General features: G+C 36.8%; 1 protein-coding gene and 2 non-coding genes across 4 annotated transcripts in view; 2 read left to right on the forward strand and 1 right to left on the reverse strand.

The window, feature by feature from the left end:
* The window catches only part of LOC115215394 (ninjurin-2), a 119,695-nt gene extending 113,455 nt beyond the window's left edge, over window positions 1-6,240 (reverse strand). Inside the window, exon 1 of one of the 2 annotated variants that reach the window (XM_036506595.1) lies at window positions 5,954-6,213. In XM_036506595.1, coding sequence (XP_036362488.1) covers window positions 5,954-5,958 — 5 coding nt within the window. In that variant the 5' untranslated portion in view covers window positions 5,959-6,213. Of the gene's footprint in view, window positions 1-5,953 lie in introns of both variants that reach the window. The other variant, XM_036506599.1, reaches the window with a different exon arrangement.
* Window positions 6,241-13,170: 6,930 nt separating this feature from the next.
* Trnal-caa lies at window positions 13,171-13,283 on the forward strand. Its single transcript has 2 exons — window positions 13,171-13,208; window positions 13,238-13,283. It is a non-coding gene; the product is annotated as a tRNA-Leu (tRNA).
* A 2,084-nt stretch (window positions 13,284-15,367) lies between these two features.
* On the forward strand, window positions 15,368-15,480 carry Trnal-caa. The gene is made up of 2 exons: window positions 15,368-15,405; window positions 15,435-15,480. It is a non-coding gene; the product is annotated as a tRNA-Leu (tRNA).
* The last annotated feature ends 305 nt before the right edge of the window (window positions 15,481-15,785 follow it).

A 15,785-nucleotide genomic window follows, 5' to 3' on the forward strand; every position in this document is an offset into this window, starting at 1 on the left:
CACTAACAAACACAGATGTGTATGCCCCCACCTCACCTGCAAAGGTTATACATACAGTACTACTACATATAATCCATTTCCACAAGAACACCTACCTTATAGATACACACAATTCCCACAAACACATTTCCAGAAAACTCTTGCAACAAAACCACCCCCATTGATGATGTCTTGGTACCTCCAACAATTGAGAGTAGTCGCCATAATTCATTCCATAATGATGAGTGTAGGGTTACATAATCGGACGGTTACCTAACACTCCGTTGAACCTCTAGTACGAAACCTATTGGTAAGATCGGCCGTAATAGATATATAATACTGTACACTTCGATACACACACACACACATATATATGTACATGGATATTTTACAATGGTACATGAGTAATACGAAGCTTGACAGTTGTGTCAATGTCGTTAGGTAAATCAAAAATAGTATTGAACCCTCGTCCTGAAATCTCTCAAATTAGACTTCTTACCACATTACTTTGGTTTTACTGTTTTAAAGTTGGTCGATATGGTCCAGTTACAGTAACAGTAGAGGTAGTGAAAGTTCATGTGTCAAACGGAATATTTTAAAATCTGGAGGAAAACAATTTGAAAATATTTCAATATAACTCATAAGTTTTGTTTGCGGTATCTCATCCGTAATTGTTAACAAAGCGTGGTAAAGTAATTACCTCAATTTACTGTTACAGCCTGAGGTAATTAAAATGCCATCTCTTTTACGTCTTTATAACTACAAGCCCACCTTGGTATATGCTGAAATTTGTTCGCCGTCGACGATGATGTTTTCAAAGATTGCATACCGTTTGGACTGGAAATAAGTTGCACTATAGAGGCATATTTTTGTGCTTTTCCTCAGAAGCTTGTTGTTTCAGGTTCTTTGTGCAGTCTGCTGAATGTCTTGTTTACTTTTGTGCAGTCTGTTGTCAACCAGTTCGTCGATCTTGGAATCTAACGAAATGATACGTCTCTGCTAAATAACTGAAACTGAACAATCTTCAGCTTAGTTTCGCTGCTGCTGTTTGTTTGTTTGTTTGTTTGTTGAGCGAAGTGGTCTTCGTCCCAGTGGGAGAAGTCCGAAACGTGGTCCTTTGCTATTCGTAAGACCCGCAGAAGAGAAAGCAGGTCAACCCCCGACACCGAGAGCATCGACGGGTGGAGGAATGCGCATCCAGGCTCAGCGGTTGCGTAGGAAGTCGGGGACAAGAAACAGGAAGAAAGAGTGAGAGAAAGTTGGAGCGAAAGAGTACAACAGGGGTCACCACCACCCCCTGCCGGAGCCTCGTGGAGCTTTAGGTGTTTTCGCTCAATAAACACACACAACGCCCGGTCTGGGAATCGAAACCGCGATCCTCCGACTGCGTCTCCGCTGCCCTAACCATTGGGCCATTGCGCCTCCACTGCTGCTGTTGATGATGATGCACGAAAGGTGGTAATCTTTTTGAAATGAGTGTTCTTGGAGTGCTTCTGTTTCTTTGCACTGCCTACCTGTTCAAAGAGCCCCTAATGCTAAATATAAAAAGAATGGAAGTATCCGAATATTATATAATGACAAATTTGAAAACCTTGTCTACTAGAAACTATGGTTGACTATTTGCTGGCAATTCATTTACTATCAGTGGTATTTTGTTAGTCTTTCCACTCTGTTTGTCAGATTTTTGCCCCCTTTTTGCTTTGCTCGAATTCAGACGGGCTATCCCCTTACTGTCAACCTGATCATATGCATGTTCATTTGTGTATATGTACACTCACACACGCACGCACGCACAACACACACATTAAGGAAAGGAGAAATCAACTTGATATTACAATTGTTTCCGAAAACGGACGATATGATTTATTCCATATATCATACATTATGTAATTACATGGAAAAATGCGAGCATGAAAAGTAATATTCTTAAGATTATAAACCTGTAAAAATATAGGACAAACTATTACTTCAAGTAAAGTAAAGAATAATACTGTACACTTCGATACACACACACACGCACGCAAACACGCACGCGCACACACACACACACACACACACACACACACACACACACACATGTGCATGAATATTTTACACTGAAAAGATATCTCTCTCTCTCCCTCCCGCTCTCTCTCTCTCTCTCTATCTATCTATCTATCTATCTATCTATCCATCTGTCTATCTATCTATCTGTCTGTCTCCCTACCTACCTGTCTGCCTGTATGTCTGTCTGACTGTCTATCCTTTCCCCATCCTTTATTATTTCTCCCTCTTTCTTGATTGCCTTGAAACCTCTCTCTCTCTCTCTCTTTTTATTTCCCCACCCCCTTTGTTTTCGTTCTGTCTTTCCCCCTCTTCCCAAAAAGCAAAAGCAAAAACATTTTTCTTCTCTTCTAAACAAAGCAAAAAAATATTCAATTCATATAAATGAACAATGAAACGTTCTGTTTTTATCATTTTGAATTCGATTTTGTCTTGACGAGTTCGATAAACGAACGAAAGCGCTAATAAAGAATTATTCAAAATTCTGACTGCCTCCTTTTTCTCAATATACAATATGTGTACACCACTTCAAACTCTATCAGATTTACGATGGAGCAGTCGTAATGGCAAGAACACTAAACGGAGTACAGAGCAAGCTAAGGGATAAAGGATTTAGACACAGCACTTCATTCACTGCCATGCTCATAAACTTAACTTAGTCTTGAGTAAAAATGCCGAGAAGGTGAGTGGAGTAAAAATGATTTTTTTATCATTTACGCGCATTTAGTAAATTTACATATTCCACTACCAAGTGGAAAAACGTTTTCAGGCAACTTAGTGTCAGTATTCCATCACTGTGCGAAACAAGATGGTGCTATAGATCAAGAACTGTGTCATCCATAAAACTATTGCATGAAAATTTGAAAAATGCCTTCACAAGTATTCTAGGCTCTTGAGATGAAGATACACTTTATCAAACAGATAATCTATTGACAAAGTTGAATGCTTTCGCATTCATGTTTTTCATCAATTGCTTTCATAACATACTTTCTCAGGTTGGCGAAGTCTCTGATATCCTACAGTGTAAGCTGCTTGACATAAAGCATAGTCAGAGTAAATTACATGACTTCATTCATTGTGTTGAAGGTTATCGTAAGAACGAACATTATAAAAACATTCTGCGCGATACAGCTGCTGTCATTGAACAGGCAGATGAGTCCGATCCTCCTCCTAGAAAAAGAGTCAGAAGTGCACAAATTATTTACAAATTTTGAAATAATTTATAACATTCTAATGTCCTTACGAAAAAGATTTTCTGGCATTCAGGAGTATGCATTTTTTGAATTACTAGGCATTAATAAGTTTGAAGAGTTTGCTAACTCGTTTCCAATGCGACATGTGGACTCTCTAGAAAACAAGTATCCCTGTGTTTTTGACTGTAAGAGCTTACTGAACGAGCTAAAATATATGTATATTGACAGTGATTTCAAAAAGTGCAAGTCAATCAACCTCATTTTAGAATTACTGTTTAAATTGGAGTTGACTTCTGCTATGCCGGAACCCATCAAACTAATTAAGCTAGTGCTGACTATCCCCTTAACATCAGTCGCTAATGAGAGAAGTTTCTCAACGTTGGATAGAATCCGCTCATAACTGAGAAGCACAATGGCCCAAGAAAAGCTGTCTTCACTGGCTCGTATTTCCACCGAGAAAAACATTTTGAAGGACTAGGACAGCAAGAAGGAGCTGCATAACAGGATATTAGACGACTTAGCCATCAAACCAAGACGACTGGAGTTCATGTATAAATGAAGTAATTTTTATATCAAAACTATATTTCTGTGGCATTCTTTCGCTAGTCGCAGCAAACTTGCTTACTGTTGAATTATAAGTGCACATATACGTCTGCATTACGTCTCTTACTTTCGTTTATACATGAGTCTTATACGAAATCGGTGACGAGCCCGAATGATGCTGATGACCTGTAGTCACCTCTGATATACGTATACACTCAAGTACTTACCTATATGTAATATATATTTACACAGAGGGAGAGACAGATGAGTATATTATGTGAGTATGCTAGTGTGTAAATGTTTGCTTGTGTATGCTTTTATATGCATATTAAGCAGGAGGACGTATACACGCAAGTATGCTTGTCGAGGGTATATACGTGTTCATATATCTAATGAGAAACAAATCAAGGAATAGGAAACAAGCGATCAGCAACATCTTCCAAAGAGAAAATATACCTACTATGACTCACACCTGTCCACTTTACATATACGTATTTGTCACAAGACACCTGCACAAGTGAGGGAATACCTGAGTAACCAGAATGTGCAGAATGTGTTTAAATAAAAAGTGAAGGCTTCGGACAACTAGACAGAGAGAAAAAAACGACAAACATACACGCGCGTGCGCTTATGTATATAAATAATATATATATTTATATATATTTACACACACACACACACACACACCACACACACACACACACACATATATATATATATATTTATAAACATGTATATGTATATATATTTATATACATGTATATATATATAAATTAAGAAATGGACTTAAACGCAGGTGTTATTCAAATTTTTATATTTCCGACATATGTTTCGAAGAAAAGATTAGTATTATTCCCGAGGGAATGAAATGATGTAAAGCAATGTAATCATTTACATCATTTTATTCCTTCAAGAATAATACCAATGATTTCTTCGAAACATATGTGGGAAGTATAAAGATTTGAATAACATCTGCGTTTAGCTCTATTTCTTAATTTATCTATGTCATACCAAAACATTTCGCTAAACCCTAGAACTTCTACCTTTATAAGTTGGCTGTTACATTCTTGGCACTTATGTAAATTTTTACTACCCTGGTAACTATTTATTTATATTTTCCGTGTTATTTGTAAATATATATATTGAAAAAAATACACATACATGTATATATATATATACACACACACGTATGTGCATTTTTCAATATATATATATATATACATGTATATATACATATGTATGTATATGTATGTATTTATATATATATATGTATGTATGCGTAGGGTGTAAAAATAAAAATAACAATGGAGACGAATTAAAAGCAAACAAATAAACAAGGTATATTAGGAAAATTGGAAGGAGTCTATAACGCTTCGAGTATACGCTCATCTACGGAAGGGAGAGATGAGGAGATACTATTAAAATATAAATAAATAAAAAAGAAAAAGAAATGAAGTAAAGAAAAGAAGAAAAGAGCAACCGAGTCTCAGTTATATGCTCACTGCATGTAGAATATATATATATATTATATATATATATATATATATATAATATATATATATATTATACTATATATATATATTTTATACTATATATATTATACTATATATATATGTTTATATATATATGTATGTATGTATATATATATTGTATCGCATTTAACTTTGTTTATATATATATATATATATATATATATTATATATATATATATATATATATATATATATATATATATATATAGTATAATATATTTATATATATAGTATAATATATCTACATACATTTGTATACAGTATTATGTATTTATCAAAATACGTTTATGTTCACTGAAGTACATGACCTTACACGCATACACACATATATGCACTATGCATATATGAGTGTATGCATTCTAGTATATATGTATACACACACACACACACACACACACACACATGCATAAATGTGAGTGTACATGTATATATGTATGCATGTTTTTTATATAGATATACATAACACCTATACACATGCACGTAAATACATATACACTCGCACACAAATACATATATACGCACAAGCAAGAATGTGGACACATGCACACATACACAAAAAGAAAAAGATAAATAAAAGGAACCAGTTCAATGGATAAATAGTGAGACAGCGTCAAATAGATTAAATGAATATTAATTTCAAGATAAATGAAATATTGGACTCACCTCATTCCTTCCGAAGTTTATGTGTTAAATGCTAAATTTGTATTATTAGTTTACGCAATTCTTTAACACACTCCTTTATCTACATATATATATATATGTATGTAGGTAGGTATATCCTTAAGAGAAGTAGTTTCTGCAAGTATATTTACAACACAAGGAGCTGGTTGATAATAAAATACCAGATGTATTTTACAGAAATCTAAGCTTGTTCGACTTGTCAGTAGCTGGGTACAAGTTCAGCGTTTACCGAGTGTCTGTGGGAGAAGGTTGTGGTGATCATTATTTTAACAGTAAAGTTCAAAAGATCTATGAGTAATAAAGGTCCTAAATACATACTACAGCGGTAATTCGTCTATCATTATAAATACATAATGAAAGAATTTGGATAGAAGGATGAAGGCGGGACTTAGGTAATTTTCTAGTAGCACGTTTGCCTATCTATCTATCTATCTATCTATCTATCTATCTATCTATCTATCTATCTATCTATCTATCTATCTATCTATCTGTCTGTCTATCTGTCTATCTATCTATCTATCTATCTATCTATCTATCTATCTATCTATCTATCTATCTATCTATCTATCTATCTACAAACACACACACGCACTCACATATACATACATTTTCTAGGGTAGTACCCGTCAAAAATAAGGGGCTTAGTTTAGGACTTGCGTACCATTATCGTAAAAAATAATTACATTTTTAGTAAGAAGAGTATATGTCCCTCCACAGGGAAAAACAGAATTTCTTTTCTTCGTAGCATCTATTAAATTATATACGCTATACATCACATGGTTCATTTTCAAAGCAAAACAGAAAAAGGAATAAAAAATGAAGAGAAGAAACAAATTACATTGTATCTATCTATCTATCTATCTATCTATCTATCTATCTATCTATCTATCTATCTATCTATCTATCTATCTATCTATCTATCTATCTAACTCGCCTTGCCAGTTTATAGGGAATACCGTTGAAATTAGAGGTTGAACCAGCCTCTGATTTCCACGGCATTCCACCGAGGTCGATTTTACCTTTCATCCTTTCGCTACTTATGAAATAATTACCAGTTACGCACTGGGGTCGATGTAATCGACTAGCCCCGTCCTCCAAGGTTTCAGGCCTTGAGCCTATATTAAAAAGGTTATTTATAAGTAGACATTGTCTATTGTGGTTTCAAATTTACAAAACAATAGAATGTGGCTGGAAGAGAATTTGTGCCGGTTTTTCCCTGCACAGAACTTCCGTCATTAGATCGTTATTGATTATATTGAAACATCGTTCGTTAATTCATAATTCTTTACGTATTCTATTAATTTTTTTGGTAGATTAGAAGCAATATGGAATATTTTACTATGTTAGACATTAATAATAGAAACGAAAATCTACAATAGATAGAAAGATATGAGAAAATTCCATGAAAAACATTAGCGTCTTTTGGTGGTAAAAGTGTAGAAAAAAAAATTCAAATTTATATTCAACTAGCAGTATCGCCCGGCGTTGCACGGGTTTGTAAAGGAAATAACTATATAAGCATTTTTAGAGAGTTACTTCCTTTATAGATGCCAATTCGGGCTTTCTTAGCCATTTCTGTTTTGGTGTCTTCAAGCCATGAAGTCGTTGTTCTAAAAGAACGCTGGTCTCCTTGACAACGCATTACGACGTTGATTTCCTTAAACTCCCTTCCCCACAGCTTCACGAGGGAGGGAAGAAGGGGGAGAAGCAAACACAGGTGCAGGTGTTTGAGCGTGGACGCCAACTCCGCCGCCATCGACACACGAAAAATTATGCATTAAAATGGAATAAAAAATGATGTTAAATTATTTTTAAAATCGTAGACTCATTGTAGACGCGCGCTAATATCCAGACGGGCTTGATATTAATCACGACTATAAGATACCCGAATTTGGTTAAACTGCACCGCAAAATGTGGGAGGAGTTAGGAATCTAAATCGTAGGAGACAGACACTCACACAACTACAGTTTTATATATATAGATTTGTGAGTAGTTAACGTGTTCTCATGCTTAAGGTGCCACGCAGGAGGACTGAACTTTGAACCATGTGGTTGGGAAGCAAGCTTCTTTATTTCATTAAATTGGCCATATACGCCTTACAAAGAGAAGCTTGTGACCTTTGACTAAATGTTTTCAGTTACTACCTCCGCAGCCACCTGCGGAGGCCATATCGGACTACTTGAGCAGACCAAGTGCACACGTTCTCGGTCACCCAAGCCGTCCAAAAATTTACTCACCGTACCTCCCTCGTGGTAAAGGAGGACAGACACTTCCTCTTCACAGGAAGGGACCTCACACTGCTCCGTCAGTGGAACACTTCCCACTGACGGAGCCCTATCCGCAAGTGGCACACATCCCACCTGCGTCTCCGTCGGCGGCCCAGGAACATCCGCCGACCGTCCTCTGCTCCTCTTTTTCCTCTTTCTTTTTGAGGCTGCGGGAGCAGGAGGCAGCGTCGACAGACGCGGGGGGTCGCTACTCTCCTCCGCCGCCTGAACATTCTTTGGTGAGCAACCATTGTTGCTCACCTTTCTTTTTCTTTTCGTGGAGGCAACTTCCTCCACGACTTCCACCGTCTCCCCTTCCAATGAGGGGGCGGCGAGCACCTTCTCTTTCTCATGCTCCAGGGCCCCACCACGGCCCCCTGGACAGTTCCTTTTGATATGGCCAGGCTCCAGGCACAGGTGACACTTGGAGGAGGCATCCCTCAAGTATCACCGGGTACCTGTACCCGGTTATTATTAGGAAGTCCTGAAACATCATGTCTCCCACGGCCACTGGGGTCCACAGGGGTCCACAGAGTCAAAGTTGCCTTTGACCCCTCCCAGTCGACCGCGGGAGCAATCTTCACACTCAATAGCCTGGGCCCGCTATCCCCAGGCCTCGCCGGATGGTCTTCTCGATCCATCCCACCTCCGTGCCCGGGGGCAGCCCGCACACCCAGGCTCTTCTTATCTTCCTCCCACAATAAGTGGGGAGGAACAAAATTTCTTCTCCTTCAAGGGGCTCGCTGGCAGATCTGCCAGCTTCCTCGGGAGTACCAAACAGCAACCAGACCGTTGCAAATTTGGTCCCCGTGAAAAAAATTTTATAGTTGGCAGGTAGTCTGCCAACTCTCTCTCTCTATTACACTCTTGTCGAATAGGGCGATGGCACAGCACGACATAGAATAGGTCCGTAGTACCACCGCCATCTTCTCAAGATCTTTAATCCACTGTTTGGGTGGGACCAAAACAGCGGCACCGTTTGTTTTTGCCATGTGCAAAAAAGAAAGTCTTAAAAGACCCCTCCAAAAAAAATACCAAGTTCAAAGAGAATGTAAAAAGGTACACAAAAAAAAATCCAAAAATTAATTAATAGTTCAAAAGGAAGGAAAAAATCAGGAAGGATTAACGGAAAAAATAAAAACAGTTCAATCTCCTGGCCAACAGGTAATCCCGGCCTAATGTGGATAGGGTCATTGGCATAAATCTTTTGGTAAATTAATCCAACAATTCAAGCAGTGCTGGCTACAGCCAACGGTAACTGCAACAGCAACAGGTTCCATTCGGGCGAGGATACGCCCCACCAAAAATGAATCCAATAAATTATCAATACACAAAAACAGCAGCTGCCGAGAGCAGGCGAAATTGTCGCAGAGCTGGGCACAATTTACTGAAAAAATAATTCGCACGCAGTAAATTATGCCCAGCTCACGACAAACAAAATCACCTACCTCGACAACCTTCTCTGTTTTTGTTCTTTTTTCTTTTTAGGACGGAGCTCAAAGCTCACATCCTCACTGTTCGACCGGAAGCAAGCTTCTTACTACACAGCCATATTTAATTATCAATTTCTCTCTGAGTTTCATAAACTGTTCTCAAAAATGGATTTTATTTTCTGCTTTCGAATCGGCATTGTTTGACGGATTCGGTGCCATGTGGTGATAAAAGGAAGAAACATGTCTTATAATTAGATATCTATAATAACTTTTAAATCATAGGATGCGCCGCAATACCGGAGTAATCACCGTAAGAAGTCTCTTAGATATGTGTCTAGTGTGTGACACAGAGATATTAGTAGTATATGAGAATTATCAAGTACCAGTGGCGGAACTGTTGTATCACTTCATTTCAGCACGTTTTGTACTTCATCAGCAAGAAGTACGTGCTAACACTGCATGTTAACCAAATCTCTCTTCCACTGTCTATTCGGTCACTGAAGTCGCTAAGAGCAGGCAGGGCAGTTAAAAGTCAGCTATTAGCGGCGGAGGCAGCAGTATTACAGAACGGTAATCTTTATATTCTACTTAACGTGGGTGTAATACTGCTTACAATATTCACCCTGAGGAACTGATGAAACACAACACACACTGAAATCAGGTGATGCAAGAGTTCGCTGCGGGTGCTTGACAATTCTCGCTTGCTGTCGATATCCCGAGACACATACACGAGAGAGTTTCTTGGGGTGAATACTACAGTATTACGACGCTCCTATAATAAATCCACGTTTAGTAAGAAACAAATGTTAGTACTCGGTAATAATACCGCCTCTGTCGGTAATATCTAATTACCAAATATCTTTATACATTCTTGCTCCAAACCTCATTAAATGTAGCCATACTGAAGCATACTTTCTAGATTATGACTCTTCGTAAGGAAGAGATGAATCTATAAACGGAAGGATTACCTTTCCATTTTAATTTAGCCTTATCAATTATGATTAATTTAGAATCAGTCATCTACTATCACTGAAATAATGATTTCTGAATGGGTTAATTGTCTATCAAGTCGTTTTCTCCAAGTTTGTATTTCGCGATTTAAAGGCTGTAATTCAAGAGAAATTTGAATGCTTCTTCTAGTACATCGCATGACCTTGTAGAGACTCGTTTTTTAGATTTTCGTTGCCTATATTTAAATCTTAATCGTTGATTCATAATTTCTTCATATTTTTATTATCATTAAGTTTTTTTTCTATACATCTAATCATGATGGCATATTTTGTTGAGTTAGAGAGTAAAAATAAGAACAATAACAATACAGAAAATTAAACAGGTGAAAAAATTCGATGAAACAAGGGCCTATTACTATAGTGACAGTTCAGTAAAAGCGGATAGCCGGTTCTGTCTTTTAAGAGACATGCATATTTGATCTCAGTTGGGCGCTATTGGTAGAACTCGTTTCGGTTTTTTGTCAGGGTAATTATTTATTATCATTAAAATTGTCGTTAAGCCACGAACGGCGAAGAATAATTTACATCTGAAATCTTCGCTGCTACTTGTTACATACAATTTACATTTGACATTATTTTTCATGTCTCTATTTAAACTATATGAGCAAGTTCTATGTTAATTTCCGGATCAATAATCAACATACAAATTCAAACTCACTATCCGTAGCTTTCCTCTAGAAAAAAATTTAGGCCTTAGTTCATAGAAGGAATAAAGAGTAGAAAAGCTAGAGATTCGTTAAGTCATATCAGCTTCGAACAAATTAGCACAAGCTTATGATTTCTGAAGCCCTTTTCAACATTGTTTGTGTTGTTGTGTTGCTTAGGCCGAGATCAACTCTGATTCAATAGTCACACGATTACATGCCTCATAGCAATGATCGACCCATCGTTATATATAAGCAAATGAACGTTGTCCAACGTGCTCTCACATCTGTAATACAGTGGGATGTGATTCTAAGAGAATTTGGACTGGTTTTCTCCTAGCGTAGAGACATCATTAATGGACTGTTATTGCTTATATTGAAACCTTATTGGTTAATTCATGATTCTTTTCGTATTCTATCAATTTTTTGATAGACATTGTATCAGTATAGGATATTTTATAATGTTGGACATTAACAAAAGGCACAAATCCCCACACTTATAGAAACAGATAACGAAATTCGTTGAAATATATCCGGGTGTTATCAACGCAACGCTGGATTACCATTAAACATAAATGCTTGATGCACGTGCTCAGGGCATCAAAGGAAGGGAGGCTTCGCAGTAATAGTAAATGGTTTACGACACAAAAGAAATCACTTTAAACTTGCTAAAATAATATTAGGGATGCCTTATCTCTATAAGGTATAGAAGTAGATGTGTTACATAAGATTCATTTTAAGGATCTGATCAAAGACTTTGCAATTAAACATAGTAGGAGAATACTTTTCAAATGTAAATGAAGTGGATGCATATAAAAATAATTATTTTCCTTCTTGTCATCAGTTTTGTTTTATTTTGAAAAATTAAAAAAAAAACATTTTATGGTTTATTATTGTTTATATTTTGAATTAAGTGCTTAGAACCCCCTATGGGTTTTAATCCGGTTCTGGGTGTTATGGTAATGAAAGTTTTTGGAAAAGCAGATACATATTTATAGGAAGAAAGATGGGATCTTTTCGGTTTGAACGGCAGTTTTTAACATAATTTCTAGGTAACTAAAAAATTTTAAACTTCGTATACTGGTAGAATGTGTTTATAAAACATCTTTTTCTCTTGGCTTTATTGAGAAAATTCTATAGTTTGTAAGATATTTGTTGTTTTTTTTTCCTTCAATTTCTGCAATTTCAACCAATCAATGACGTCCATTGAGGTAAAAAACATTCTGTGCCGTATGAATATGTCCCTCGTTTAAGAAACAGATTGGGTTTATTTACATTTGTGAAGAAAAAAAGATACCCTTCCCCCACCCCTAACCCTAACCCTAACCCTATCCCTAAAACAGATTGAAATGCAATAGATCGATACTAGGGTCATAATTATGGGTGACAATTTCATATGACACCGCTAGAAAAAAACTGCCGTTCAAACCGAAAAGACCCGAAAGATGAGTTATCAGTACGCTTTTAAATTTTTCAATAGAAAGATACATTTCAATTTCTGTCAATGTTATCGATGACCATTTTCGACTTTAAATTATTACTCAGCGACGTAAAAGACGAGATAACAATTTGCGTCTGTTATTTTTAGCGATGATCATTTTCGACTTTATGTTATTGCTAACCAACGTACAACAATTGACAATAATTTACACTGGAAAACTTGGTGGTTAATTCGTTAATCACAAATTATATTTGATATTTGTTGGCACGTATCCTGTTTCGGTATCTACATTCTATCTATATTATATGAACATGATGTCTGGAATAACAGTCCAAATATGGACAGTACAGTTGTGACATTGTCAAACACATTCCAATTAAAATTTATTGTACAAGCACCAGTTGTCAGGATGGCCGAGTGGTCTAAGGCGCCAGACTCAAGATTTAGTTACTTAACCGGAACGTAGAGTATTCTGGTCCACGCATGTGGTCGTGGGTTCGAATCCCACTCCTGACAGCAATTACATTTTATTAGTCTATTTTTTCTTCCGGATATTTTCTGGGACTTTTTGTTTTATATTCTTATATATTTATATATTTATTTCTCTCTCAGTCTCGTGAACTGTTTTCGTGAATATATTTCGTTTTCTGCTTTCGAATCGGCGTTGTTTGACGTATTCGGTGCCATATGGTGACAAAAGGAAGAAGCATGTCTCATAATTACACATATCTATGGTAACTTTTATCCCCTTTTTAACGTAAATGTATAATAGGAGCACCACAATACCGGAATAATCATCGTGAGAAAGTCTTTTAGATATGTGTCAAGTGCAGAATAACACAGAGATATCGGTTGCATATGAGAATTGTCAAGCACCAACACGGCATGTTGACCAAATCTCCCTTACGAGAAATATAGAGAACTACTGTGTATTCAGCCACTGGTGTCGCTCATAGCCGGCAGGCCGACCGGTTAAAGGATAGATATTAGCGGCTGAAGCAGCATTATTACAGAATGGCAATCTTTATATCATACTTAACGCGGGTGTATTATAGGAGAGCCGTAATACTGCATGCAGTATTCACCCAGCGAGACCGATGAAATGTAAGTCACACTGAAATGACGTGATACAAGCGTTAGCTACCAGTGCTTGACAATTCTCGTCTGCTCTGGATATCGTTGTGATTTTATACACAAGACATATATACGAGAGACTTTCCCAGGGTGAATACTATACTATCTACTTGTTTCAGTCATTTGACTGTGGCCATGCTGGAGCACCGCCTTTAGTCGAGCAAATCGACCCCGGGACTTATTCTTTGGAAGCCTAGTACTTATGCAATCGGTCTCTTTTGCCGAACCGCTAAGTTACGGGGACGTAAACACACCAGCATCGGTTGTCAAGCGATGTTGGGGGAACAAACACAGACACACAAACATATACTACGCACACACAATACATATATATACATATACATATATACGACGGGCTTCTTTCAGTTTCCGTCTACCAAATCCACTCACAAAGCTTTGGTCTGCCCGAGGCTATAGTAGAAGACACTTACCCAAGGTGCCACGCAGTGGGACTGAACCCGGAACCATGTGGTTGGTAAGCAAGCTACTTACCACACCGCCACTCCTACTATAGAATATAAATGTTGCTATTCGGTAATAATACTGCCACCGTTGCCAATATCTAATTTCCAAATATCTATCCTTACTTCAAATGTAACCGTACTGAAATATACTTTCGAGATTATGATTCCCCGTAAGGAAGTGATGAGTCTATAAACGGAAGGATTAGCTTTCCGATTTAATATGACCTTACCAATTACGATTCTTTTAGAATCAGTCATCTACTATCACTGAGATAATGATTTCTGAATGGGTTAATTGTCTATCAAGTCGTTTTCTCCAAGTTTGCATTTCCCCATTTAAAGGCGTTAGGTCAATCAAGAGAAATTTATTTTATGGTTTATTATCGTTTATATCTTGGATTACATATAAATGGAGGCACCGAAATCTTTTAAGTGCTTAGAGCCTCTTTGGGTTTTAATCCGGCCCTGGGTGCTATGGTAATGAAAGTTTAGAAAAGCAGATAGATAATTATAGGAAGAAAGATGTGTTATATTCATCAACAGAAAATTAGCCTTTGATTTCCATCATAATCATTTTCGATTTTACGACAGGTGCTGAAACGTTTCTAGCTTTAAAGGTACCGCGAAAGGCCTTTTTGGATGCTCAACCTTCCTAGTTCTTTTACAGGGTTTAGAAAAAACTGAAGGGCCGCTGCAATAAGCGTGCAAATCTGAGAGGGGAATATGATGAATATTATTTTTCATAATTGACACCCCTGTATTTTCTTTTAATCAAAGCCATGAACTTTTAAGTACCACCTCGTAAATTATTGCTCACCAACGTAAAAGATGTGATAATAATTTGCATTAATAGTTAATTTGCTGATCACAAATTGTATTTGATATTTGTTTACATGTCTGTGTCTCGCTATACTCATTCTATTTAAAGTATATGGACATGATATGTCGAATAGTAGTCCATCGAGCACATTTCAATTAAAATCTTTTCCTTTATCATCAGTTGTCAGGATGGCCGAGTGGTCTAAGGCGCCAGACTCAAGGTATAATTCCTTAACCAGAGCGTAGAGTATTCTGGTCCACGTATGTGGGCGTGGGTTCGAATCCCACTTCTGACAACCACATTTTTTAAAATTATTTATTTTACTCTTCCACATATTTTCGACTCTATTATGTATTTCATATATATTTTTATTAATTTGCATCTCAGTTCTCCCCGCTTTCGAATAGCTATTGTTTGATAGATTCGGTGCGGCAATGTGACAGAAGGAAGAAACATTTCTTATAATTGAATATTTATCACTTTACATCCTGATTTCAGATATATATATATATATATATATATATATATATATATATATAATATATATATATATATTTAAAAAAGGAGATGTGGAACACGAGTTGTGATATATAAAAAATA

This window comes from Octopus sinensis, linkage group LG1 (assembly GCF_006345805.1).
Source record: "Octopus sinensis linkage group LG1, ASM634580v1, whole genome shotgun sequence".
Classification (NCBI taxonomy): domain Eukaryota; kingdom Metazoa; phylum Mollusca; class Cephalopoda; order Octopoda; family Octopodidae; genus Octopus; species Octopus sinensis.